At 48.6% G+C, this 25,631-nt stretch overlaps 9 protein-coding genes across 9 annotated transcripts; 5 read left to right on the top strand and 4 right to left on the bottom strand.

Annotated features, from left to right (window-relative positions):
- Positions 1-179: 179 nt before the first annotated feature.
- On the bottom strand, positions 180-1,712 carry N7506_007157 (Flavin monooxygenase FMO; the record flags this gene model as incomplete). Its single annotated transcript, XM_056956450.1, has 4 exons — positions 180-914; positions 1,026-1,328; positions 1,424-1,598; positions 1,654-1,712. The coding sequence occupies 4 exons, from the start codon at positions 1,710-1,712 to the stop codon at positions 180-182; spliced, it is 1,272 nt and encodes a 423-aa protein (XP_056810784.1).
- Positions 1,713-2,158: 446 nt separating this feature from the next.
- N7506_007156 (Major facilitator superfamily domain general substrate transporter) lies at positions 2,159-3,272 on the top strand (the record flags this gene model as incomplete). The annotated part of the gene is made up of 4 exons (XM_056956449.1): positions 2,159-2,404; positions 2,450-3,154; positions 3,178-3,199; positions 3,262-3,272. The coding sequence occupies 4 exons, from the start codon at positions 2,159-2,161 to the stop codon at positions 3,270-3,272; spliced, it is 984 nt and encodes a 327-aa protein (XP_056810783.1).
- A 3,958-nt stretch (positions 3,273-7,230) lies between these two features.
- Positions 7,231-8,277, top strand: N7506_007155 (uncharacterized protein; the record flags this gene model as incomplete). Its single annotated transcript, XM_056956448.1, has 2 exons — positions 7,231-7,404; positions 7,897-8,277. The coding sequence occupies 2 exons, from the start codon at positions 7,231-7,233 to the stop codon at positions 8,275-8,277; spliced, it is 555 nt and encodes a 184-aa protein (XP_056810782.1).
- A 2,325-nt stretch (positions 8,278-10,602) lies between these two features.
- Positions 10,603-14,049, top strand: N7506_007154 (uncharacterized protein; the record flags this gene model as incomplete). The annotated part of the gene is made up of 7 exons (XM_056956447.1): positions 10,603-10,707; positions 10,792-11,805; positions 12,451-12,786; positions 12,860-12,932; positions 12,966-13,026; positions 13,114-13,530; positions 13,623-14,049. 7 exons carry the CDS (start codon positions 10,603-10,605, stop codon positions 14,047-14,049), a joined length of 2,433 nt encoding a protein of 810 aa, XP_056810781.1.
- A 998-nt stretch (positions 14,050-15,047) lies between these two features.
- Positions 15,048-16,110, top strand: N7506_007153 (mitochondrial phosphate carrier protein; the record flags this gene model as incomplete). The annotated part of the gene is made up of 3 exons (XM_056956446.1): positions 15,048-15,166; positions 15,227-15,646; positions 15,726-16,110. The coding sequence occupies 3 exons, from the start codon at positions 15,048-15,050 to the stop codon at positions 16,108-16,110; spliced, it is 924 nt and encodes a 307-aa protein (XP_056810780.1).
- A 507-nt stretch (positions 16,111-16,617) lies between these two features.
- N7506_007152 (uncharacterized protein) lies at positions 16,618-17,814 on the bottom strand (the record flags this gene model as incomplete). The annotated part of the gene is made up of 3 exons (XM_056956445.1): positions 16,618-17,479; positions 17,529-17,606; positions 17,663-17,814. 3 exons carry the CDS (start codon positions 17,812-17,814, stop codon positions 16,618-16,620), a joined length of 1,092 nt encoding a protein of 363 aa, XP_056810779.1.
- A 2,574-nt stretch (positions 17,815-20,388) lies between these two features.
- On the bottom strand, positions 20,389-20,859 carry N7506_007151 (uncharacterized protein; the record flags this gene model as incomplete). The annotated part of the gene is made up of 3 exons (XM_056956444.1): positions 20,389-20,568; positions 20,626-20,697; positions 20,764-20,859. The coding sequence occupies 3 exons, from the start codon at positions 20,857-20,859 to the stop codon at positions 20,389-20,391; spliced, it is 348 nt and encodes a 115-aa protein (XP_056810778.1).
- Positions 20,860-21,971: 1,112 nt separating this feature from the next.
- Positions 21,972-23,087, top strand: N7506_007150 (uncharacterized protein; the record flags this gene model as incomplete). The annotated part of the gene is made up of 2 exons (XM_056956443.1): positions 21,972-22,206; positions 22,264-23,087. 2 exons carry the CDS (start codon positions 21,972-21,974, stop codon positions 23,085-23,087), a joined length of 1,059 nt encoding a protein of 352 aa, XP_056810777.1.
- A 1,095-nt stretch (positions 23,088-24,182) lies between these two features.
- On the bottom strand, positions 24,183-25,256 carry N7506_007149 (uncharacterized protein; the record flags this gene model as incomplete). Its single annotated transcript, XM_056956442.1, has 1 exon — positions 24,183-25,256. The coding sequence occupies one exon, from the start codon at positions 25,254-25,256 to the stop codon at positions 24,183-24,185; it is 1,074 nt and encodes a 357-aa protein (XP_056810776.1).
- Positions 25,257-25,631: the final 375 nt, after the last annotated feature.

Here is a 25,631-nt window from a genome sequence, read left to right as displayed (position 1 = left end):
ACGAACATACTTATACGACGTATTATGTTCCGCCCCCAGGAGGCTCTCTTTGGTAAATCGACTCAGCGTTTCGATGTTTGGTTTTTTTAGATCCTAAATATCATGTCTAGGAGAGTTCAAAATTCTGATGCGCTGTCGTCTTCTGTAATTGATCTCTGCGTAAACATTCCAATGTTTGCCTACAGGCGCGCGTTGCTGACATCTACATTTTGAGCAGTTTCTTTTTCAAAATTGAACCCAAGCTCCTCCAAACTTTTGACCCGGCTTCGCTGATCTCCAAGCGCCTGTGATGCCTTCTTAATCAACGGGAATCTGGCGCGTGTCCACTTCTCCTTCTCACCCCAGTAAGGTGAGCTTCGTCCCCTACCCTCATTTTCCAATCCCTCCTTGCGCACCGCAGTGGAGCTCAGCTCATGCAATGAGTTGATATAATCTGCATCAATGGGAAACGCAAGGGTATTGAAGCTGCGACCATCTCCGCGAATCTCTGTCCAGTGACTGATCCACTGGTCCATCTCGACTTCGGACGGCAGAGATACCCGCCCTGATAGAAAGCGCGCCACCCATGCACCTTGTGCCTGGCTGAATGGGAAAGGTACGATTCGCTGGGGGAAGCCTATCAGGGCAAGAGTGGGTTCTTTTTTATAGAAGACATGGCGGTACAGCTGGTGGGGTCTTACGCCATCTGTGACAATCGAAGGGTGGAGACTCGACAGGAATGGGACAGAGAAGTGATAACCTGTACAGAAGACGACATTGTCCACATCTCGCTCCTCGCGACCGTCAATGAACTTTACGACCCTGTTGATGGGGTCTAGAGAGCTTATCTCTGGCACGTTCTCGGCGAATGCGGCCTTTTCAGGGGGAGAATGGTCTCGGTCCGCTCGGAGATCAACAACGGGTGCTTTGAGACTCTACCGATCTGAGTTGCAATATCGATTCCTGAGGCTGAATGCCCTACAACGATCACTTTCTGTTGGGGTATGAGCATGCGACCGTCGTGGAGACAGGACAAAGTCACTTACATTGTTCGAGAATGACTCGGGACGTCTATATGACGCAGAATGGATGATTGATCCTGGGAAGGCGCGTGTCCACTCCGTCAACCCGGCGACTTCTGGGATGTATGGATCATTGTGATGGCCATTCGCTACTATTACCGCATCAAACTGTGCAGAAAGCGTCTCGGTGGTCCTCAAATCACGCCACGTCACGATCCATTCGGCATGCGGGTGCTGCGTCTTCAACTGAACGTCCAGAATCAGAGATTGGAACCGTATCAACGGCAGCAACTCCTCCGCATACTTGTGGAGATACTCTTTCACAACCTCGTGGGGTGGAAACAATGAAGTCCCCGGGGGAACGGCATGTCGATGAACTGCATCATTGAATTTGGAATATTTGTCTCCAGGGCGTCGTACACAGGTGAAGGGAAAGTGCCGTTGACATCCTTCTGAGGCTGTTGGCTAGGCTTGGGACGAGGCTCTGCGGCTGCGTTCTCAAGGCCTTCCTCACCTGTGTAGTTCCAGACACCACCAGGCTGGTTGCGCTGCTCAAAGATTGTGATTTCTTTGAATTTTTGTTCAGCAAGAAGATATCTGGTGGCTGTTTGTCAACAATTGATGACCTTTCATCTTTCACGAGGCCACGTACTTCGCAACTCCTAGACCACATGGCCCAGCGCCAATGACAGCAACCCGTTCAACATGCATAGCAATTGATTTCAGACACTCGAGTTGAAGCTTTGATCTTAACTGATGTGTACAAATATGGAGAAAGCTGACTCGGGCGTAGCAAGATCTAAAAGGGAAGAAGTCGGTGAACTACGAAAAGCACTAATTCGGAAACATCACCTGATGGGTTTCATTTCGTTTTCGAATTTCGATAATTGTCTTTCTAGAAAGAGTCGGAGGGCTTTTTTCGAAAAGCGTCCAGGTGAAGTTGAGAAAACCTACAGATTGTCTCGCGCCATCCGCTAAGATAACGCGCAATCCCGTCCCAATTCGGTAAGAATAATCGGGCTCGCGCCGGTGGGTAATGATGTGCTAAACACAAACAATTGAGAATAACGGCATCAGTATAGATAGTATCCCATTAATGATGTTCAATCCCGGGAAGTGTGAGATTGTTCTCAGATCTGCTGTTTACTGCGCCGACGATGTCTTCCACCCTCGGCGACCAGCTTAGCACCAAACCCGAGGCGAAAAGCCAGGAGGTCAAACAAGGCGAAGACGAGCCACAGCTACAGCCGATACAGCAGACCAAGCGGGCTCGTCTCAAGGCTGCAGTATGGGATACGTGGGACAAGTCGCCCCGTGAGCGCAAACTAGTCCAAAAAGTGGACTGGTGGCTATTGAGCTACGCATGCACGGCATATTTTATCAAATCTTTGGATCAGTCAAATGTAGGTGCAGTCCAAAAGATTCAGAATGTCAGCTAATGTCCACAGACTTCCAATGCCTACGTCTCAGGCATGAAAGAGGCCCTCGACCTGAAGGGGAATGACCTCAACTATCTCACCACATACTGGAACATCGGTTATATCATCGGGCAGATTCCATCCCAGCTGATACTCACCAAGATCCGCCCATCCATCTGGTTACCGGCACTCGAGATATCATGGAGTATCTTCGTGATGGCTCTGGCAAGTGCGAAGAGCGCGAAAACCATCTTCGCGTTACGATTTTTCATTGGTCTTTTCGAGGCTTCCGCATACCCAGGCATCATCACCCTTCTCGGGAACTGGTACACGCCACAAGAACTGGCGAAACGAAGTGCTATTTTCCAGGCATCTTCAAGCGCAGCAAACATGTTTTCGGGGTATCTCCAAGCAGCCTTGTACTCCGGGATGGATGGGCGTGCAGGCCTGGCCGCTTGGCAATGGCTGTTTATATTTGATGGAATTCTCGGTATACCTATTGCTTTGTATGGGTTTTGGGCGATTCCGGATGGACCCAGCGACTCGAGGGCAAGATGGCTGAGTAAAGAAGATGCCAAATATGCCGAGCAAAGAATGGAGGCTGTCGGTCGAGCTCCAGCTGCCAAACTCACTTGGCGGACTTTTGTGGATGTCTTCCGCACATGGCCTGTGTGGTTATTCTCCACGGTTTTTATTGCTCACGTCTGCGGGCTGCGCATATACTCCTATTTCAACGTGTGGTTAAAGTCAACTGGCAGATACACAGTCGAGCAGGTCAACGTCATTCCATCTGCGGGATATGGCCTGCAAATCATCTTTACCCTCCTGTATGCCTGGACCAGTGACTTTCTGAAGATGCGCTGGCCGGTCATTGTGTTTGCCTGTGTGCCCGCGCTGATCGGAACCATCATTCTATCCATCTGGCCGGCTCACAACACAGCAGCAATGATGGCGGGGTGGCTGTTGACGTATATCGAGACAGGTGCGGGTAGACCTCGCCAAACGCGGGTTTGGGTTGGGTTTTCAATTTCCTTACCCGCCCATGGGCAACCCACCGCGGGTTTTGGCCTTGATGAACCCGCCCATGGGCTCTTGGCGGGTACCCGCGGGTTGCCCAAAATACCCAAAAACATGCATAAATCGTGGATAAACTTGATTAGTCATCTGGTGTAATTTTGGTCATTTATTTCTGTAACGCTTTTGAGTGGATATTACACTGAAACTATGAACGCCATCGACCTGGAAATATATATTCTCTAAATGTAGATCACTGCCCCCATCGCCCTGCTTTACACATCTGAAGGGATTACAGGCCACATTGATGATTTTATGTAAATTCATCAATTGAGAATCTTTCGAGTGAGCTCAAAAATATTATCCTTAGTTCGATCATTTAAAATCAGTGTTTTGGACCTTCTCAGTGTCCTCCCAAAGTCGTATTCATCTCCGGGCGGGTTGGGTTGGGTTGGGTTTTGGGTACCCGCGGGTTTTACGCGACTCAGGAATAGATAGATCCAAACGCACGACGCGACTGGAACAAAATCCACAATCAAGTACTCAAGATGAAAAAAATCCCCCCTTCTTCCAATACCAGTGGCCTTTTACTTCAGTATGGCGTCTTCTTCCTCATCATCGCGATCAATACATCGGCCTTTCAGTCCACTGCTCTCCATTGAGCCGTCATCTGACGGCTTCTTGGATTCTGACATTCAATCCCCCGTAAGAAAATGGTCCTTTCCACTAGCCTCTGAGTGTTGCGGCGCTACCTACTTGTATACTAAGATGGACCGCAGCCTTTGACAGGACCCCGCAAAACGTACGACATAACTACTCGAAGACCTCCAGCGACACTCCGACGTGTGGGACCTCAGCACAGAAAGAAATGGATTGCGTACGAGTCGCATCTAGAGACAGAGTTTCTTGAATGGTGGAAGGAAACAGAATACGGCCAAAAGCTGAACGGAGAAGGCCAATCCCAGATCAAATGGTCCACCGGATCGCGTCACGCTGATGTGTGGAAACACTTTGACCAGGTGGCTGATATTGATTCTGGGCGTCCTCGAGTCATCTGCCAGGCTTGTCTCACTGTGCTTGATCATCCACAGTATAAAGGGAATGGGACAAGCGCCATGAGTAGACACAAAAAGTCTAATACTTGTCGTAAAGGGAAGAAAAAGGGATTTAATCAGTCATTGATTTCGGATTCTTTGCAGAACCATTTCACGAGAGACTCACCCAGTGTCCACAGAGTGACAACATTTCAAATCGAGGAGCAGATATTGAAGACAATTACGTGTCTTCGTTTGCCTTTCCAGACGGTGGAGAACCCGGTGTTTCAGAGGCTACTCAGCCTTTTATATTCTGGTCCCGGAGAATTGGAACTTCCGTCAGCGAAGACCCTGCGGAGGCGGCTCCGGGATGCAGTCAATTGCCAGCAAGAGTTACAGTTACAAGATCTGCCTGAAGATGCCAAGGTTTCCCTCGCTTTAGATTGTTGGACCAGTCCATTTCAGCAGGCATTCATGGCAATCACGGTTTATTTCATCGACAAAGATTGGAACTATAGGGAAATGCTCCTCGGCTTTGAGCCGTTGCACGGTCCTCATACAGGCAACAACCTTAGTGATGTTTTGCACCGGTTACTGGAGGAACGAAAACTTCTCGATCGTATTTTTAGCGTTACTACAGACAACGCTACCAACAACGACACCATGATACGCGCCTTGCAAGAGAGACTGCTCTCTATCGGAGCTATTAGCTCCAGGGAATCAATAGTCCGGGTTCCCTGCATGGCTCATGTGATCCAGCTTTGCCTGAAACAGCTACTGGGACATATCAGGGCAGCACCTAAGAATAAAGAAGTCAGAGCCTTTTGGTCCGACACCCAAGCCCACGGGTTGAAGGATTCGATCAACTATGGAGACGTGGCTCATACACTGACAAAGGTGAGCCAAGATATTCACTTTTTCAATATACTCAGAGCACTGACAGCATTAGATTCGATCCTTTGCGATCTTTGTCAACGCAAGCCCACAACGGCGTGATGCTTTTTTATGCCTCCAATCAGGTGGTACTCGGCTTTTTCCGTTACATGACGTTCAGACACGCTGGAATTCAACTTTTTTGATGCTTCGCCGAGCACGCCGGCTGAGAAATGTAATCGACAAATACTGCTGCGATCATGAATACTCGCAGCTCAAGGTTACCGACGTTGAATGGAGGCAAATTGACTACCTCGTTCATTTGACCAAACCGTTTTTTCAGTTCACCATGGCTCTGATGAAGACCAGAGACGTCACAATCCATAGTGTGTTCCTTGTGTATAGGAAACTACTGGAGCATATCGAACGGTCGAATCGAAGATTGAAGAGAAAGACAACACCCTGGAAGAAAGACATGTATGGCGCGTTGCTTGTGGCGAGGCAGAAGCTGAAAGAGTACTACGAAAAAACCTACCGCGACCACGGTTTTCTCTATGGCACTGGAACATTACTTGCCCCTCAGTATAAACTGAGTGCTTTTGATGATCGAGAGTACTCAACTTGCCATGAAGATACGTCAAAAAGGTACTGTGAATATTTGAGAGCATCTTTCACACAGTATCAGCAGCAGAACCCCGAGTTGCTATTCCGTACGGTCCAGCGATCTTCCAATTCGCATAGCACAGAGCTTGATCGGCTACTCGAGCCACCTGGTGCAGCGATTTTCCATGAAGGAGTAGAGTATGACGAAGTGGACCAGTATCTTCGCGAAGGCACGAGCAATCAGTACAACACACTAGAACAACTGACTGACCTCGAATAGCCAATGTCCCTGTGTCGCCGCGACTTTATTGGAAAGAACACGAGCGCGAATTCCCAGTGCTGTCTCGGCTCGCACGAGACTTGCTTTCAGTCCCTGCCACCGGCGCGGGTGTAGAAAGGCTCTTCAATAGCGCACGAGACATTTGTCATTATCGCCGAGGGTCTCTTCACGAAGGGACTATTCAAGACTTGATGATGTACATGTGCTCAGAAAAGCTCACACTAGAGGGACAGCAATTGATTCGTCTGGAGAAACCGTTGGAGAGCGAGAGCCAAGAGGCACTTGAAGAGGATGAAGCGTTGAAGGCAATCGAAGAGGATGCAGAGCCGATCAGCGACAATGAGGAGATTGAAGAGAGCGAGAATCTCGAGGGTAACTCTGAGCCAGAGGGGACATACCAAGTGGAGTGTACGGTGGTAGAGACCGGCCGGAGCTCTATACACAGACATATTCACGAACCTGAACAAGAAGAAGAGAGTATGGAGGAAGACGTGGTTGATTACGACGAAGCAGATTTACTTCCGCCTCCAATCATGCAATTGAGTGATAGAAGCCAGAAGAGATCTTCTGGTCGGGTAACAATGCCCTCCAGCAGACTGCGAGGTTACGAGGTATACTAGTCTTTAATAATTAGCCAATTTGATTTTTACAAGCCCTTCATGTTCCTTTCCAAATATTCTCAGCTAGAAGCTAGTAGTTACGCCATCGAAACAATTAGATAATCGAAAATTACTGCATAACTTAGTGTAAAATGATCAGTCAGCTTTTTTTGCTTTTTTGGGTAATCGCGGGTACCCATTTGGGTCTTGGGTTGGGTTTCCCGGATGACAACCCGCCCCCGGGTTTGCTGACTAAGACCCAACCCGGCCCATGGGCTGGGTTTTCGCGGGCGGGTTTGGGCGGTGGGCGGGTTTTGGCGAGGCCTAGGTGCGGGCATCATCTTCACCTCGTGGGTAAGTGAAACGTGTGGGTTCTCCGCTGAGCATCGGGTTGTGGTCATTGGAGTGATGGAGGCGGTCGCTTTCACATTCAACGCGTGGGTGCCGCTTTTGGCATATAACACCGGCCAGCAGCCACACTTCAAGATTGGATATCAGATCGCTGCGATGTTCTTTGCAGTCGAGCTCATCTTGACGGTTGTGATAGCTACGGTGGAGAAACGGTGGCCGGCCAGGAGTTTAGTAAAGGACAAGCGGTCAGCAAGTGTCGCGTGAAATGAGCTCCATTCTCATTTCCTGACAAAGTGTATTATTCGAAGTGATAGAAAAATATGAGCAGTCAACATGCTGCAGACAATGTTGAGACTGATAAGAAGTGTCGATCGACGCGATAGTTGTACTGGGCGGTCCGAAGTGGCAGAATGGCTATTGTTTACGCGGTTTGCGCCAACTAACTTCCTCTTCTTCCCATTTGCCAAATAGCATTCTCTAAACCTGGGTAGCTAGGCCTGTTGCAATTCAGCCGTGATGTATAACGAGGGGATCTCAATGAGGCTAGGCGCCCCCCGAAGACAGGGGGCACAACGCTGGCCTCTCCGCCTTCGACACACCCGAGCTATCAAACCAGCTTCTTACTCACTGTGGGTTGATGAAAATCTCTGGCCTCATCTCGTCGACACATTCCTGGAACTCGCGAATCAAAGCGAAAGCTATGTCTTCCCCGATTCAGATTAGGAAGACCCTGACTTCAAACCCACTGGAGATCCTCTTTCCGAAGACGAGGAGGTCGATCCCCAGGAGATCATCGACACAGACGACTTCCCTGGATATGCAGGTCCAATTGACCTAAATGCACTACGAATTCGAGCTGAATCTCACTTAATGTCCTGCTCCACCTCGGCAAACCCAGGAAACGCGGAAGAAACGGAAGTTTCTGAAGACTCTAGCTCCAATGATGACAGCGACGACTGGCCATTTCCAGAATTCCGTCACGTCACTCAAACCACTCGAGGACCCCATCGCTCGCATCATCTCTTGAATAATGAGGCTAAGGTCGGCAAACATGCGGCCACAATTCCAACTGAGACCTCGACAAATGACCATATTCCCGAATAAGCCACATTCCCTGAGATGGTTTGAGTATTTCATAAAATTACGGATATGATGGCTCTTACAGCTTGGATCTCCAGGCTTAATATGGAAAATCACCACACATCGAACAATTCCAAAAACGCAAACACTGTCGGTGTCAGTGACCGTGTGTATGAGATACAGTTTCTCGCGGGGCATACGTACACTGCTCCAGAAAAGAAGACACCCAGCACCTGCACTTTACGTTTGGTCCTCATGTTCAATCCAATAACTGGTTGTACTGGCAATGCTAGTATAGCAACATCTGTCATCACATTGACAACCCTATAAAACCATCTGGATGAGCATGGCGGTCGATCAAGCCTTCACCTCTTTTCACCTTTTCTCTTACTTACCCTAGGATAATGAACGGCAAGCCCTTGTTGATGCACCTCGCCGGCTTTCCTGTCCATGTGGAAGAAAGTGGGATGCACTGAAGCGACACCACAAGAATGACGGCCAAGGTGTATATGATGACCATGATGCCGATGATATACGATACCACAAGCAACCACTGTAGCTGGAAGATTCGGCGATAAAATATCAGGATTGAAATTTTCGTGAGCATCAGGGTAGTCGAATAGCAAATCACGGATCCGACATATTCCTGTTCTCGCCGGCCCAACATGTCAACAAGTGGATTCAAGAGCCAAGTCACCTCGGGAGGAGAATGATGTTTACCTGCATGAATGACTTCAAACTTTTGAGGAATATCACATGTCGACCCTCTCCGTTACGAATCGCCAGTGCTATAAGCACAACATATGCAATCAAGGAGACCTATCCTTCCATCAGAACATATGGGGCTCAGGAACATCACCGAAGCATACAGTTGCAAGAAATATCATCCAGTCATCCGCGCCGAATTTGACCTTTGCGCGGATTCGAGATGTTGCCCGTGCAATTACAGCGGTGAGTGCTAAGCTGAACCCACACACATATGCAGCGATCTCATTTGGTCGTCGGTCATCTTGAGCCTGGCTCATAGAGCGCGGCTTTTTTGGATGTTGCTCGCTGTAAAACTATCTCTGCTTGCAGGATCGCCTTCGTGACACTTATCAATCAAGTGATAGGGTAATCGGGATTTTATACCAGAACGCATGGCTATCACAAAGCGGGCGAAATTGACACACACTCAGGGGTGTTCGAACATGTTGGAAGGACATCCGTGTGAGTTCGTGAGACTCAATTGACGTACTCAACTTTGAATGGAGAAAAAGTACTGAATAGAACTATTCTGCGAGATCTGATTGGGATATTTTTTCAGTGTTGTGCTACCTGAGATGTATTGGGAAGTTGATTCAAAGCCCCAACTTCGGAAGCACTGATCGTGATACCTCCATGGTTATACCCATTGTTCCATGGGAAATACAGATTGCAAAGCCTGGTTAGCGCCAATTTATGACTGACAAACGGATTATGCCGAAACAGGTTGAGCTGGATGAGTGTGGGTTATACTATACATTTCCAGCACCCAAGTTCCACTTTGAAGCAGTGTCTGACTTCACTCAGGCATTATAAAATGTGTGAAACCACCGAGAATTGATAACCTGGAACAAAATCCAAACCCAATGGAGTGAGGCTGGTGGTCTTTATGAGCCTCTGGTGTGATACCTAAGCCGTGCCAATCAAACTGAGGGAAGTGTATGACTCCCGAAGTGACACCAGAATCCTCAAGTCGGCGTTTGTAAATGTGGATTGACTCTCACTGGAGTTCTCCTGTGACCATGTCATTCTTTTCTCTGTGCTTCATGGATTTCCCTGAGCCTCCATGTAGAGAAAATCGGCCTTTTTTACATGACCATTGGCGGCTTCTAAAGTGACCAAGTCAGTAAAAACAGAAAACTCGGTTCCCTTCATCAGTGCCATGCAAGTTGCAAATATACAGCATGGCAAAGCAAAACCTAGTCTGAACATTGGCGTTGGAATGATACAGTCAAAATAACGTGGGGATGGTGCGCCACCCACGCAAAGTCCTTCGGCTGAAAATATCGAATCCGCTGCGCAAAAACTAGGACTCGAGTTAACTATGGAGCACAGAAAAGTCTTTATCGATTCCACCACAATTCTCAATCTCAACAATCTAAAATTTGTGACTCAACATTTTGAGCAGACAACCAACTATTATGCCTCGGCATGAGTTGGGACGATTACATTATCCGCTGGTTGATAATGTAATCTAGGTTTTACTCCAGCAGTCTGGCAAAAATTGTTCCAACATCCAGAATTTCGACATCCTGCCTCAATCACGAGCAAAATAACCTTGGGCACTGTGAAAATCAAGCTGCGTTTGACCACAAGCGGGACAATATGCCACAAGCCCAGTCGACCGCAGCGGCCCCGTCCAGGCAGCGGCGGCAACATAAGAGTGAAGGGCGGCCTAGACTCGATGCGACCGCCGCTAAACTATCCGAGGTGCGTCTCCATTGTTCATATTTCTTGTCACTTTTGTTTGATCTACAAAATGGTAGGAAATTTAGCATCTGACGCCCCGCTTAGGATCGGCGAATCCAAATTCGACGTGCTCAGAGAACCTATAGGTTGAAAAAAGATGCTTGTATTCAGAGCTCCCAACAACGCGTTTGTGAGCTGGAGCACAAGCTTACAGAAATTGGTCAACTACTCCGAGAGCATCGAGATAGGTTACAAGCCACATTACACGGCACACATCCAGAGCTCCTTGGTGGATGCGAGCGCATATTAGACCGTTTGAAAATTATACCGGGTGGGAACCAGGTCGACATTTCAAACAGCGTTACCCGGATAGCAAGCTCAAAGCAGTTGACAAATTACTGCTCTAGTGCCGTCCCACAAAATGATCGGGCATCCAATTTTGCTGCCAGTGGCTACCAGGATATCCCTGACTTAGCCTTGAGCAAGTTTTCGGCAATGAGAAAATCTCCAAATCTTTCTGGGGATACAGAGGGGATGATGTTACCTGCCGGAAGCAACTCCAGGGAAAGTTGTTCGAATACCGAACGAAAGAACCCAATGTCAGAAACAGTCGACAGATCTGTTGGGGCTCAATTGAATTATACATACTCCTTCTTGGAGACGTCTTTCGCACGCAGACTGAAACGATTCAGTCTAGAATACGCTTTTCAGATTTTCGACGATCCACACTCAGACCCGCATGAGGTCTTTCGACTGTTCAGACTTGTTCCATGTTTCCGCGAAAGGGCGAAAATGTACCCCTATTTCAAAGAGCTAGTGACATCTAACCGTGGTCATTCGCTGGAAATCAGCAGCCTGCCATTCTATACCATAGGTGGCGCCGGAACGCACTATGCTGATATTGATGATGCCGGTAATCCTATGTATCCCCCAAATTCGAGGGTCCCGCGACGAATACTGGGTATCCTACCCATGTCGAAGGAAGGGGATCCCCAAAATGATATCTCCCAGACCCAGCAAGCCCAACTTGAGCTCTGTGGATTTGGTGGTGATTGGTTCGATTGCCGGGATGTTGAAGGATATCTGAAAGCAAGAGGCGTGCAACTCGACGAGTCTACAGTCTGTCCCACTATGAGATATGTTCCGAGTGGTAAGTTCCAACATTGATTTGATTGAGCGATAAAGTCCCTAGGTTGAGTTCCGCTGACACCGTTTAGATAGCGGACCTGGAACATCTCCGAGGTTTTCTCAAAACCTTACATTCGACCTGGAGTACTTTACAGAAAGTAAGCGAAATCGTCGGTTTTTGCACGAAGGTTTTTCTAACATGATTTATTATTAGGACTACGGTCTTGTATGGCTATACTAGGGCGGGCTCCCGGTTTTCGTCGATCAGATGTTGATATAGCTTTTCATGCCGCAGTCAAGATGTAACATCAAATTAAGTCTTCCCATAATAAAAGAAAATGACTGAATTATCAACCAGCCGCCCGCTTCACATGAACATCATGTTCAAAAGCAGCCTTTAGGACTTCCAGTGTTCGAATTCTGATTACATTATCAACTTCAGAAATCCACACTGGAGCTACAGGCTTGCCAGCGCCGAGGCCCAACAATATGGCTCACCTCGTCATTTTTTTGTCAAGTTCAAACCTGACAAATTTTGTTGGGTCATGAATAGTCTACTGCGATATATTAGATTGGATACGTCCCCTTCTGAATACAGAGGTATTTCCCTTCACCGCACCATCAAATTGATCAAAGATCACCATCGACCGAATTCCCAACTTTTTTTCCAGGTCGTTGGTTGAAATAACAACATTGCCTGTGCCATATTCCAAGATGTCGGATCCATTCAGCTTAATGCAGACAACCATGGGCAGTTACAAATGTATTGCGGTTGCAGTTATCGTGGGTTACATGGTTGTGGTAAAATTCCGCCGTTACGAGCGCATGGCCTCTATCGAGGTCCCTTTCCTGCACGGCCGGAGAGAGTTGTCGACCATGACAACAGACGAAGCACATGGAATTATTTCTCAGTTGCAGGAGTTCGAGTTTCCATACGCATTCGGAAAAGCTCGAAAAATCGCTTTGTTGAAGGTATGGCATCTTCCATTGATTTGTGGTGGATAAGAGTAGGAAATTGAACTGATTCGTGGTCATCAACGATCAGGCCGGGGCTATTCCGACCATGTCGAAGTTGTTCGCAGTAACTGGTCAAAACAACAAGCGGAACTCTGGAAAGCGTGCGGTGGATACGGAAATTCTGTTAAGGGAAGCGCAATCCAAGGCCAGAGATTCTGATCGATATCAACGCGCTGTGGCGAGAATGAACTACCTGTGAGTTTCCACGTTAGGGTTGAAGTCATTCTCCTTGAAGATGACAACTGAGAGATCGTGCGAATATCTGACAAATATTATATTCAGCCACGCTCGGTATCGTAAAGCAGACAAAATTACCGATGACGATCTTCTTCACACGCTTGGTGATGGGCTCTTCGAGATTGTCGATGTGATCAACAGAGAAGAATGGCGAGCCCTTACCGAGGTTGAATTGTGTGCGCTAGGTGTCTTCCACAAGAACCTAGGAGAAGACATGGGGATACCCTTCGACAAACTTGCTTCGAGTAAGGAGGGTTGGACCAACGGCTTGCATTTTGCAAATGAGCTGCAAGAGTGGACTTTGCGATATGAGCAGGAAGTCGCCAAGCCCACGGCGACAAATGACCAATACGTCCGAGTATATGTTGATTCAGCGCTATCATCGCTTCCCGCTTTCGTTCGCATCGCCGTTCGACAAATGCTGGGAGCCAGCTTGGATAATGTTATGAGGACAAGTCTGTGGTAAGTATGGCAATCGCACTTGCTTCCCTGAGAGTGCGAGATATCTGTTGTTCTCAGCCAGACATGGTTCGTGTCGTAACTAACCATCCTAGTCTGGAATCCCCGGGTCTGATCTACTCAACCTTGCTTATTTCAATCCGGGAAGCGCGGAAAATATTCCTGAGGCATTTCTCGCTCCCACGAGCAGGCGCCCTGAAGCTTGTGAGTGAGCTCCCCAATGCCGAAACAGGGCTTTATAGTTTCAGAAGGAAAACGCTTCAGCCATGGTACATGGAGCCCAACTTCTGGTCCAGATGGGGACCTGGGGCTCTGCTTGTCCGAGCCTTGGGCGGGAAGGTGCCTGGCGCGCGGGGAGATCGTTATCACCCACAAGGCTATGACCTGATGACCATCGGACCGAGCCCTCAGAAGGAGAAGGGACAGACAGAAATGATGTCCGACATTGAAGTCATCAAAAGCAGGACTATGGCATCGTGTCCCTTTTCGCACGCAAAGAATGGTGGTTTCAACACTGCCTAGCTGTTCCCAATTCCAGTCAGGTGGAATTCATTCAAATCTGTCACAAGAATGGTGTTTGCTGTGTGATACACCTGTGTGAACTGTATAGCAACCAATGCATCACATTGAGTTTGTTTGTTGTTGCCGCTCATCCGAGACCCGACCCGCGACGCTCCGACGTCACCGGGTTACCGGAATAGAGCGGGTCGTGCGGCTCACAGAAGTCTAATCGCGAGTTGTGAAGGATTGAAAGAATTGTCTTTTTCCATAACAGCTTGAAATTGAGGGTATTCCAGAGCCGATGTTGTAAAAGGGGATCTCGGGAGTTGTGGAATTATACTCCCGCGGGTATACTTCTGGACAGAGTGTACTGTTTGAATTTGCTCACGAATACGTGGATAATTGTGACAGCTCCTAATCAAGAACGACCTTGGAAGGAGCAGAAATACCACTACTTTATCAGTGGTGGAAGATATATTTCCTTTTTGACTTAAATTGCGTGGAATGTATAGTATGTAGTTTACTTCCGAATCAGGCATGGTTCTGGAATTCGACGACCCAAACTCGGTGTAAAGATTTCGGTGCTTCCAAGGTTCGGTTCCGTCATTGAGTTCAATCCCGAAACAGCCCGATATCAAAGCATTGACCTCTTGTCGGGGCTGTCTGGGTCAGAACACTCTGGGAAGAGATTGGGAGGTGAAGGTGGTTAGTGGCTAAGATGGGTCTCACCGTGATGGAGAGCTTTGGCGGGTTCTTAGTCTCCCCCAGGGTGAACAGAGCAGTGAACAAAAATTATGTCGCCAACCGGGTGGAGATATGCTACCCGTGGACTTCCCTAGTGGAAACGGACAGACGTATGAGCATCGGCCCTGAGCAAGACACGTGACTTCACATGACGAGCCGGTAGGGATGAATTCCTTGGCATGACCAGCCCCCTTGTGGTGTCCCCTTCTCAAATTTTTACCTCTTCAATCTCCGATCACTCCTCTTCCCACTCCACTCTAAACCTCCGCGTCGCAATGTCTGCTCCCGCTCCCACCCAGAAGGGCCCCCAGGGCGCCGACCTCATCGCCCGTTTCGCCTTTGCCGGTGCCGTCTGCTGCTCCGTCACCCACGGTGCTTTCACTCCCGTCGATGTGTAAGTCTGACCCGTTACCCGGGTCCCTTTGTTTGGACCGGCGAACTGACCATTACACAGCGTCAAGACCAAGATCCAGCTGGACCCCGCCACCTACAACAAGGGTATGTTCAGCGCCTTCCGCCAGGTCGTTAAGAACGAGGGTGCTGGTGCTCTCTTGACCGGTGCCGGTCCTACCTTCGCTGGTTACTTCGCCCAGGGTGCCTTTAAGTTCGGAGGTTATGAGTTCTTCAAGGCCAAGGCCGTCCAGACTGTCGGTATCGAGAAGGCCCGCGAGAACCGCGCTGCCATCTACTCCGTCTCTGCCGCTGCTGCTGAGTTCTTCGCTTCCATCGCCCTCTGCCCTCTTGAGGCTACCCGTATCCGTCTCGTCTCCACCCCTGGCTTCGCCAACGGTCTCATCGGCGGTTTCGGTAAGATCCTCAAGAACGAGGGTGTTGGTGCCTTCTACGGTGGTTTCGGACCTATCCTCCTCAAGCAGTAAGTTTTCCTCGGACAAAATAAGCATTTTGGCATCATGACATGCATAAATGAACTTTGGACTAACATACCTCCACAGGGTCCCCTACACCGTCACCAAGTTCGTCGCTTTCGAGAAGTTCTCTGAGTTGATCTTCGCTCAGTTCGACAAGTCCAAGATGTCCGACGGTGCCCAGACCACTGTCAACCTCGGAGCTGGTCTCCTTGCCGGTTTCGCTGCTGCCATCGTCTCCCAGCCCGCTGACACCATGCTTTCCAAGATCAACAAGACCAAGGCTGCCCCTGGTGAGGGTACCGTCGGCCGTCTCGTCAAGATCGCTGGTGAGCTTGGTTTCCGTGGTGCCTTCGCTGGTCTCCCTACCCGTCTGGTCATGGTCGGTGGTATCACCGCCGGTCAGTTCGCCATCTACGGTGACATCAAGAAGGCTCTCGGTGCCACCAACGGCACTGAGATCTCCAAATAAGCGTCTCGTTGACATTGCAACACTTCGCATGGTTTAGATGGAGAGAAAAGGTTCTGGCATAGAGATGGACGTACTGATCTACGCCCTTGTTTAAAGTTGAGTTGGAGAGCGGTTTCCTTTGTTTATTTCGATTCCCCCAAGATGTGGAGCCCTCCCCTTCTCGACTTTAGTGTATAATCGCATTGGGCCGACATAAGAAGCCATATACTTTGGCGGGCGTTTTCATCTTGTTTCGGCGACCCCAATAGATTCTGTATTCTAGCCTCCGCAATTTCTTTCCCTTTTCAATTGATATGACTGGTTTTGGATTTCAACACTCTTCTTTTCGCAATGTAATAGTAAAGATTGGTCTGTCCCTGAATGTGAGCGGCCAAGTCATAGCCGCTGTGCCCTGCTACAACGTTTTTCTGGGCCCAAACGGTATAATATCTCAACATTTGACTTCATAATAAACATCCATGGATGCAGCATCGCATCCAACACAAACTGAAACACAGCCCTGAAGAATTACACTGGACGACCGCCGTTTCGATATTGCCACAATCTACTTACGTCCTGAGTTTTCAGCTGGCACAATGGCGGCGGGCTAGATATGTCGGAGTTGCCTTTCCACCGTTCACCATCCGTCGACGGAAGTACCGGACTCAAATTGGATATTGCGGTCTCGTCACCTGTCTCTCCTGTGGAGATCCGCAAGGCCCCCTTGGTCTTCGATATCGCCGACACCATATAATTTTCGTCGTGTTGCAGAGGCTTCCCCTGAGGACTTTCTCCCTCAATGAACACTTTGAGGTCCATGAAGTCCCCAGGTTGAGGATCGCGTGCAAAGCGATTGGTGGGATCAAGGGGAAACATTGAATCGAGATAATGTTGATTAAGCTGATGCCCAGGTCTTGGGTTGATGAACACTTTCCCCAAGAACCTGTTTTGGAGAGGATGCGTGGGTAGTTGCTTGGTAAAGTGAAGAACTCCGAACCTGCACGCAAAGTCATTGCTATTGGCGTAGTGCTCGATGTGAGAAATGGCTCTGTTGTGTCTTCTCCTGGTGGGTTCACCGTTCTGCATCATGCGAGACTGTTTGGTGTGCACGAAAACGTCACGGTATGGATTGTTGAAGTGGTTCGCAATAATTCCAAACGTGTAGATCTCGAGATACTGCAGAAGGTCTTGGGGTACCTCGTTGAGCAGCCAATCCACAATCATGCCTCCCTCGATGCCACCTTGGGAGTGGAGAATCAGAACTACCCTTTTGACACCTGGTTGGTAAAGAGCCTTTTTTACCAGGACGTAGCATTCTCGGACATCCGGCGTCGCGAAAAGGAAGGATCGCTGAATGAGACACTGAATTATATCAAACACGACACCAGAGCTGGAAAGGGTTAGCAAACACGCAGTGTTGCAGACTTTGAGACACGTACGTTTTGTTGTGGACGCCGACAATCGGACGGTGGAAAGTTCGTGAAAGCCGATCAACATTGTTTTGTAACCAGTTTTTTCTGCGTCCACTCGTCAGCACAAACAAACCACTTGGGCAATCGTTGGCTAATCTCACCCAACACATATCCCGTTCAGAAATATCCAACGCTCATCATCATGGCTCTGCCACTGTTGCGTGTATTCATCCTCGGTCGATTTCAATCCATCTTTGGGGATACCTCGGTTCAAAAGTCGACATATTGTGAAGTTCAACAGAAGTACACCCATTATGTACGATGCAAAAATGGAGACAGGGAAATAAAGCAAGAAGGGCAATGAAATCAAAAACCCGAGTTGAGCGACGAAAAGAATGACGTGGAGCGAGATATCACATATGTTGGCGAGTGAAGGATATTGTTCGTCAAGAGGTCCAGACGGCCAAGGTGCCAAGGGGAAAAACATGCATGGCATATATAAGATGTTGCGAAAGAAAAGCTTGATGTCGTAGATAAAAAGCTCCCAAGGAGATCCTGTGTATTGTGGTGCTTGCTCCAGGTATTCACCAACCTGTCGAGGAATGACCTGGGCGAATCGAGATGGCATTCTGGGCAAACTATACGGTACTGTGGAACTTGAGAAAATAAGATATGGAACAATTAATTGCTTGGATCTCAATATTTATGGAAAGAAATTGAGCGATACGGTACCATATACCTATGTCATTGCGATGTCACTTCCAGCTGAATCTCTGCAACTAGGCCCTCCCGGAACACCACCAGGGCTGATGATCTAGATCGAACCAAGTAATAAAATTGAAGAGCGAGTGTGGCTTGTTCCTTTTAATCAGTGCAAAAAGCCAGCATAGGGCATTTTTTGGCGTCCAGCCACAGGCGTCGTTATTTCTCAGAGATCAATTTGGCACCCAAGTCCAAGATAGCAACACTAGCATTCAAGACCAAAATGAAAATGGCTGCTTATGTTCACATGCGTTTTACATTTTTCAATCCATGGATCTATGGTTCTTTCAGCTAGCTATACTGACCGCTTTTGTCTGATGAGCCTTGGAAGCAGTGGCTGATGACCACCTCGTATAACTACAAATAACTCTTGGCACAAAGCTGAACATTGGAAATCGTACGCATGCAGTCAGACCCTCGTCAGACTTTTGATACTGCTTATATCATCTCGTAAAATGAAGAGAAGGATAATATGAGCCTCATTTAGCTTAGACAGAGGACAAAAGCGTCGGCGTGCCCGATGAGATATATCGCCCAGCTGCCGCGGAGAGGAAGTAACGCTTCTTACTCCCTTTGCCGCTCCCAATCACGAGCGCATGATTAATGACTCGTTGACAAGTATCGATCCTGTATTTGGTCACATATCACCTATCTACAATAAACACCTGGGCACAAGTTGCCTTTTTTTGGCAATAATTATATGGAAGACCTCAACAAAACAAGACCCACGGAGTAGTCATTGATTTCTGACGGCGTCGGTCAGAACATCCATCCACGTTCAAGAAATCTGTAAGAGTGTGCCAATCAATCAGCCGAGGGTAAACCATTGACTCAACGGCCTAGATAAAACGTTACTTACCAAAGACCCGATATCGACATTTTGATACACTCTCCTTTGATTATGACGGTTATCTCATCCTAATATCCATGATTTGAATTGGGTGCTTTCGCATATCATGACCTCCGCGTCCAACCCGAGGTTCGATTGGATGGGGATTCCCTACATTTTCAAAGGTGCTGTCATAGTGTTTGAGCCAAACCAAAGGAAGATCCAGCACCATGCCTGGGTTTTTATTGTGTATCTCAGGGAATATTCATCTGCCATCTGCCTTAGCAGAAAAGTCAGGTTTGAACCCATTTTAGCCCGGAGCATGAGCGAATAAAATGGCCATTCATCAGCTGCTGCAGATAGGGTCTATTCCGAGCCGTCGAGTTGCAGCGGAAAGCCAGATATGCGCAAGTATGGTAGGCCGCACCAATGGGTGCCGTGGCAGCCTTGGAGTCACAAATAGTCGTCCTGAAACAGGGACCAATTCATGGAAGAGAACGAGACGGTTGTCAAGCCGATCTTCATTATTCGTGATATCGGGGTGACAGAGGTGCCTAGATGACAAGGCGCTCGGGAGCACTGGCGATATTGTAGTACCATCGAGGTGGGTTAACTGTGCCCAGCAACGGTCGATGTCTTCGGAGTTGATATGTCCCCCTTTGGGTTGGAAAGTGTTAACCTCGGGGTCACCCTATTTCCATATCATTTGCGATTGTCTCTGAGGGGCCTTTTTTTGGTATCCCCGAAATGTGATTGTCTTCAAGGAAATCCTTCAGGCATCCTGTCTTATCCCCGAGAGCTCTGATTTGAGAAATGGCCCTCTGAAAAGGCATATAATAACCGGTGGCCAGTGTCGAGACCATTTTCCACGCTTTGGGAGTTTGAGGCATCAAGTTTGGGATTGATGGGGCGAATGGCTGTCTTATACTCCGTAGTCCCCGGGGCCGTAACCGAGATCTTATACTTCGCAATCGTATTCGCACTCGATCTATATAATTCCCGAATACGAATACGAGTGCGAAGTATAAGATCTCGGTTATGGAGTACGGAGTATAAGTCGGCCATTCGCTCAGATATGCAGCTTAACTCTTGTTTCATCCCAAATGAAGACAGAAAGGCTGGTTACAGTCAAGCAATGGCGTGAAAACTGCTGCTCAATAAAGAAACCAAGAACAATGAGGAATCTACAACCTACGATCTACGCACAACGCTGGAACTTTTGGGGTCGCTTGCTCAATTCGTTTATTCACTCGCTCGCTGGTAGAGCCAATCTCAGTTGGTATGCCATTATCCTTCTCATGTAGCGGTTGTGGCGGCGGCAGGGGCGGCAGGGACGCCAGCCACAACGACCTCCCGGTACCAAGCTATCATGCGCAGCTCGGTCTCTGGGGCCATTCTTCCACGGGTACCGGGTCGAAGGTGAAGGCGGTGGCGGCTGAGATGGGCGCGGAGGGCTCGGCTTGAGGTATAGCGATGCTGTGGATCGTCGAGTCAGAATGCATTGGCGTTTATAGTTCCAATCTCGACACTCACCCGGCGCCCAGGGCAGCCAGCAACGCGGCAGAAGGCCTCACCCGGGTACAGAATGATATACCCATCATTGTCCTGCATAGCCATTCTAATGATTAGTTCTGATCATAGGAAAAAAGGCGTTGGATTGGTTGAACATACCAGCTCGTATGCGGGCAATTGGAGGATGCCGGCCGCACCCATGTCCAGGTAGCGGAAGTATGCTGGCAAGTTGCGGAGGGTGCGGGGGATGCGCATTTTGGGTGATGATGAGAAAGGTAGATGGGAGGAAATCGAAGAACGGAGCACAGAAATGTGTATGCGAAGGCAGTCAGTCTATGGCAGGGGCGCTAAGCTTGATCCAGTAATTTTATGCTACCGCAAGACAACAACAGTCTAGCTTCAACAGTAGACATGGTATAGGGGCTAGCTTGTTCAATCGATGACAGAACACTAAGTATCTCCATGAATCGCACAATAATGATGATATCGACATGCAAGAATTGACCAACATGGCGCTTCAGGCAATAGCAGCATACCCGTAGTCCCGTGATTCCCCCGGCTTTGGAGTCTACTATTCGCGCAATTCCTCACTCCTCATGGTCTGATACACCATTTACCATGCATCTTGGCATCAGTACCCTATGAGAACTCTCTCACCGTCATCTCATTCAATCCTGATTTTCTCAGGATCCTTTGGCCGACAATTGTGTCGAATGAGTTTCAATCCCGTGTCACCACCGACAAAGCGACGTGACAGGCTTATTATGACTTTTGTCGCGCGACCCTCGACACCATCGTCTACTTGGTAACCGAATACCCGAAGGCCCGATTGAAGCTTGGTGCTACAATGGTACAGCTATTCTCATGATGCATGTCCATTCCTGCTTTGAAGAAGAACTGTTCTTCCTCAATATCTGTCCAATGCAGCGCTCCATGGCTGGTTTATCTTTGTTCACGCTGCATTCACGCTGCATTCTGCACGCAAAGGAAAAACGGCCTAGTTAGAATACGAGAAGATTGAGAAATCGTATCCATTGTTCCAGGGCGTTTCTATAGACGGCTATACACAAAAGTAGACTGTAATAGGGAGCTAAATACGTGTTGGTTGTGCTGTTTTGCTCGCCTGCGTCTCTCGTCTCGTAGTTGTCGTTGTCGATTCTCCACGCTCACATCTTGTTTCGCCTTTCACCTGCGAGCTTCGAGATTACTACCATCAGAGACCCTCGAATATCACTCACTCGACCGTCACATCACCGTCTCTTTTGTCTCAGTTACCATTGACCTCTCTCTTGGTGGTTTGTTGACTTTCTTCGTCGGCGCTTCTCAGATTTCTAACATCCCCAGGCCCGCCATCCCACCACCTCAAGATGTACTCCCGGTATCGGGTTGGCATCGAGATTGAGTTCATTCTGAAGCCAATCAACTTCGCCTTTGACCCATTGGGCAAGGTGAGGGCGGTTGTCGCTCAAATCATCTCAGAATGCAACCCTCACCTCCGCCCGACCGCCCAATTGCGGAACAAGGTGGACAAACCATGCCGCCGGCCTGAATTCTGGTCTCTGAAAACTGATAACTCGGTCGTCAGTTATGAATGGAATACTCGTAAGACCGCCTATACTGTGTTCGCTTTGGTTGGATAGTCGATCTAACAGACAATAGTCCCCCTCGAACTAGTTTCCCCGGTCCTCACTTATGATGAGACCAACGCTTGGCGCGACGACCTCCACGAGATTTTCCGCGTGCTGAAGACTGTGTGCGAGATCAAGGTCAACCCATCCTGTGGAGTGCACATTCACATCTCCCGAATTGGCGAACCGTGGAAGTTGGAGACACTGAAGGAGCTTTCCCGCAACGCAATGTATTTCGAAAAGGTCATTGACAGCTTGCTTCCCCGGCACAGAGTTGGAAACGAGCTCCTCCAAAGCAGCCGCTACCACAGTTTGCCGCTTGAAGGAAGGTCCATGCTCGATTGTGTCTTTCTCGTGAACGACTGCGTTTCTGTCCCTCACCTTGTCGAACTCATGAACTTCCAAGGATCTCGATACTTCGCCTGGAATCTGACCAACATGCTTGATACCGGCCGCCAGACGGTTGAATTCCGACAGCCCCCTGGTATGGATACCGCTGAGGCAGTGCTGCAATGGGTGGAGTTTGTGGTTCTGTTTCTGCATGCTGCCAAGCGATCCACCACCCTCAGCATACTTTGCAACACCGCTTGCTCTCTCGCCGGCCTGCGGTGGTTTTTGTCTATCTACAAGCCCGTCGGCTATGATAGCAGAGCAGTGGATGAGCTCCTGTCGGCTTCCTTCGAACAAAAGCAGCGCTGGCTTGAATTCCCCGAGGAGGGCAGACTTGCTGAACAGGCGAGACTCGTCGAGCAAGCCAGATTTGCTGAACAGGTCAGACTTGCTGAAGAGGCCGATGTCGCTGAGCAGGCCGCATTTGCTGACTATATCGAGAAGAACTATTCTCCTCGATCCTAATGGCCCCCGAATACCGGAAGAGGGGCGGTTGCTTCTGGTCAATGTCGTCCAACCATCATGTAAAGTACTGTCAGTGTATGGAGGCCGTCTCCACATTTGAATCAATTGAATTTTCTGTTGTCGAATCTGACCGGTCCTTACCACTAAATAGTCTCCAAAGAACCAATGATGAAAGCCTTGCAGACTTCCCTGTCTGTTTCATCCCGTCATTATTAGCCTCGGTATCTTCATGCTTGACTAAGCAGCTTTCAAGTATCTCACAGGTCTGCGCAATTGATGACTCTGAGTAAGATATCCAGACCCAAATATGGCACAATAGTAACAATTCACCACATACCCCCTTGAAACTGAGATCGATACCATCAATGTCGCTCGGAAAGCGGCAAAATAAAGATTCAGTGGACTTGAACATGTATCTGAACTCATTGGTCGGCCAAATTCAAGTACAGAGATTCATTGATTGCCGGGGCTTGCAAAGAGCACGAAAAGAGAAGAAATGCATCTTAAGAAGAGATGGACGCCATGTCCAAATTACGCAGAGTTGATGAGGACGTGTGGCAACTACTCTACAAGAAACAAGCTCTTTGCTTGAGATAATCGGACTATATTCTAGAGCATATCTCACAAGGCACAGATAGAAGAGTGGGCTGTTGTCAAACAAAACGGCGCAGCTTTGTCACTTGTGCATGTCCAAATAGAAATTCTTGCCGCGTTGTATGTACAGAATGGGCTCAAAGCATCAACATGTGTTGATGAGATTATCAAGAAGAGCACAGATATGTATAGTAATGCGGATTATTGTGAGACGAGGAGAGCAAGATAGGGGAGAGAGAGCTCTCTTAATCTACGCTGTCTACCTGCAGGGAGCCTGAAAAACTGCGCACCGACGGGCTCCGACAGAAGTCAGTGCTAGTAAGTTGGCGGGTATTGCCCAGGTGGTTTGGGTTGTGTCCACGGATGTTTGTCATTTTAGCTAGGCTCGAAGAACCCCTTGACCGGAATGCGTCCAATAAGTCAACATCAGGCCCAGGGGCCCTAGGGTGACCATCACAGTAACAAGATAATTATTGCATTTAGAGATACATAAACTATTAATTAGGATGTACTTTGAGACATCTGCTCTGCTTGTTTCTTTCTCTCCTTTGCCTCAGCGTCTGCTTGCTTCCAAGAGCCTTCATAATGATGTGTAACCAGAGCGTTGCCTTGGTCGGTTGGAAAGCCATTCTGTGCAGCAGCAAACGAGACACCAGGCATAATTAAAACATCTCCCACAAGCTTTGGATGCTTGATGCCCGAAAAGTCGCGGTCGTCGACTGTTCGTCCCAAAAGCTGGCCAAGACTCTCCAAGATTGCAATGGTCATTATCTTTGGACCAGTGACGTTGACAACATCCGAAAGCATCTCAAGGGTAATTCGTGAGACGGGAACGCCGTTTTTCGCGGCGATTTCCTTCAGTGTGTTGACAACCTTATCGACAATGACCCCTAAGTTCCGCGAGGACGGCTGGGCAGCAAAGACCCAGTTACAAAACTGGGACGCAACTTCGGTTCCAGGTCCACGGTATGAAAAGTCAAATTCCAAACCCACTATCATGTCGATATTGAGACCCTCCTTTTTATATTCAGACGGAACCCAGTCGATGGATGGTCTGTCGGCGGTGACATCCAGATCACTCCAATACCCGCCCTCGGCAAGGACAATTAGATAGCGAAGAAGATCAGCACGCAAGATTGGGATGGGTAAATCATCATAGACTGCAATGATGTCTGGTCTGTGTTGGAAATGCGCGTGGACAAATTGCTCTCCAGAGCGATCCGTCAACAATTCTGCACGGAATGAAGGATTCGTATGTGTCCAACTGTTAATCCATCCCAGCTGCTTATCAGACACATCTACAGTCTTGGCTGAATGCCAAACTTTATCAGGGATGTTGTAGATTGAGGTGTTGGGGCCCACTATGGGGGCATGGTGCGGCTTTGCAGAGGGTTGTGAGCTTGGGCCTGGGATCTCTTCTTCAATTTTGGTCGGCGCAGGGTGCCCACCGGGACTAGGCACAATTAAACGTAATGGGTTCCACACGAAGAAAGAATAGAAAATAACAAGTGGAATGGCCAGGGCAAAAATGCGTGCCGACCGGGAGGATGTGAGGTTGGAAGGAGAAAACATCATCCAGACAAGGACGTTGGATTACCGATATATTCGCTCAAAGACGCGGAATGGGACAAAAAGAATGGAACAAAGGTCAAGAGGCAGAAGGGGGAATTTGCAGTGAAGAGATGAAAGAAGTAAAAATAAGAAATCGCTATCACCTCGATCGCCGGAGATCTTCCTGAAAGCAGGAGCAAAGCGCTAAGGAGACGCCTGTGGAGTTTGCGGGCGGCTGAGCCGTTTTCTTTGCCTGGCGAATCGACGCACGCCTCTAACCTCCACCCGCTATTCGCCATGTATCGGATCACAGTCCGCCTCGGATAGCTTCATTAGCGTCGACCCGATAAATTTTAGGGCCTTGGACGCCATCTTTGATTGGCGCCCACTGTGCCGGCA

Source organism: Penicillium brevicompactum, assembly GCF_028827555.1.
Source record: "Penicillium brevicompactum strain IBT 35665 chromosome Unknown utg000005l_segment0_segment0, whole genome shotgun sequence".
Classification (NCBI taxonomy): domain Eukaryota; kingdom Fungi; phylum Ascomycota; class Eurotiomycetes; order Eurotiales; family Aspergillaceae; genus Penicillium; species Penicillium brevicompactum.
Note: the sequence above shows the minus strand (reverse complement) of the source record. Positions and strands in the feature narration are given on the sequence as shown.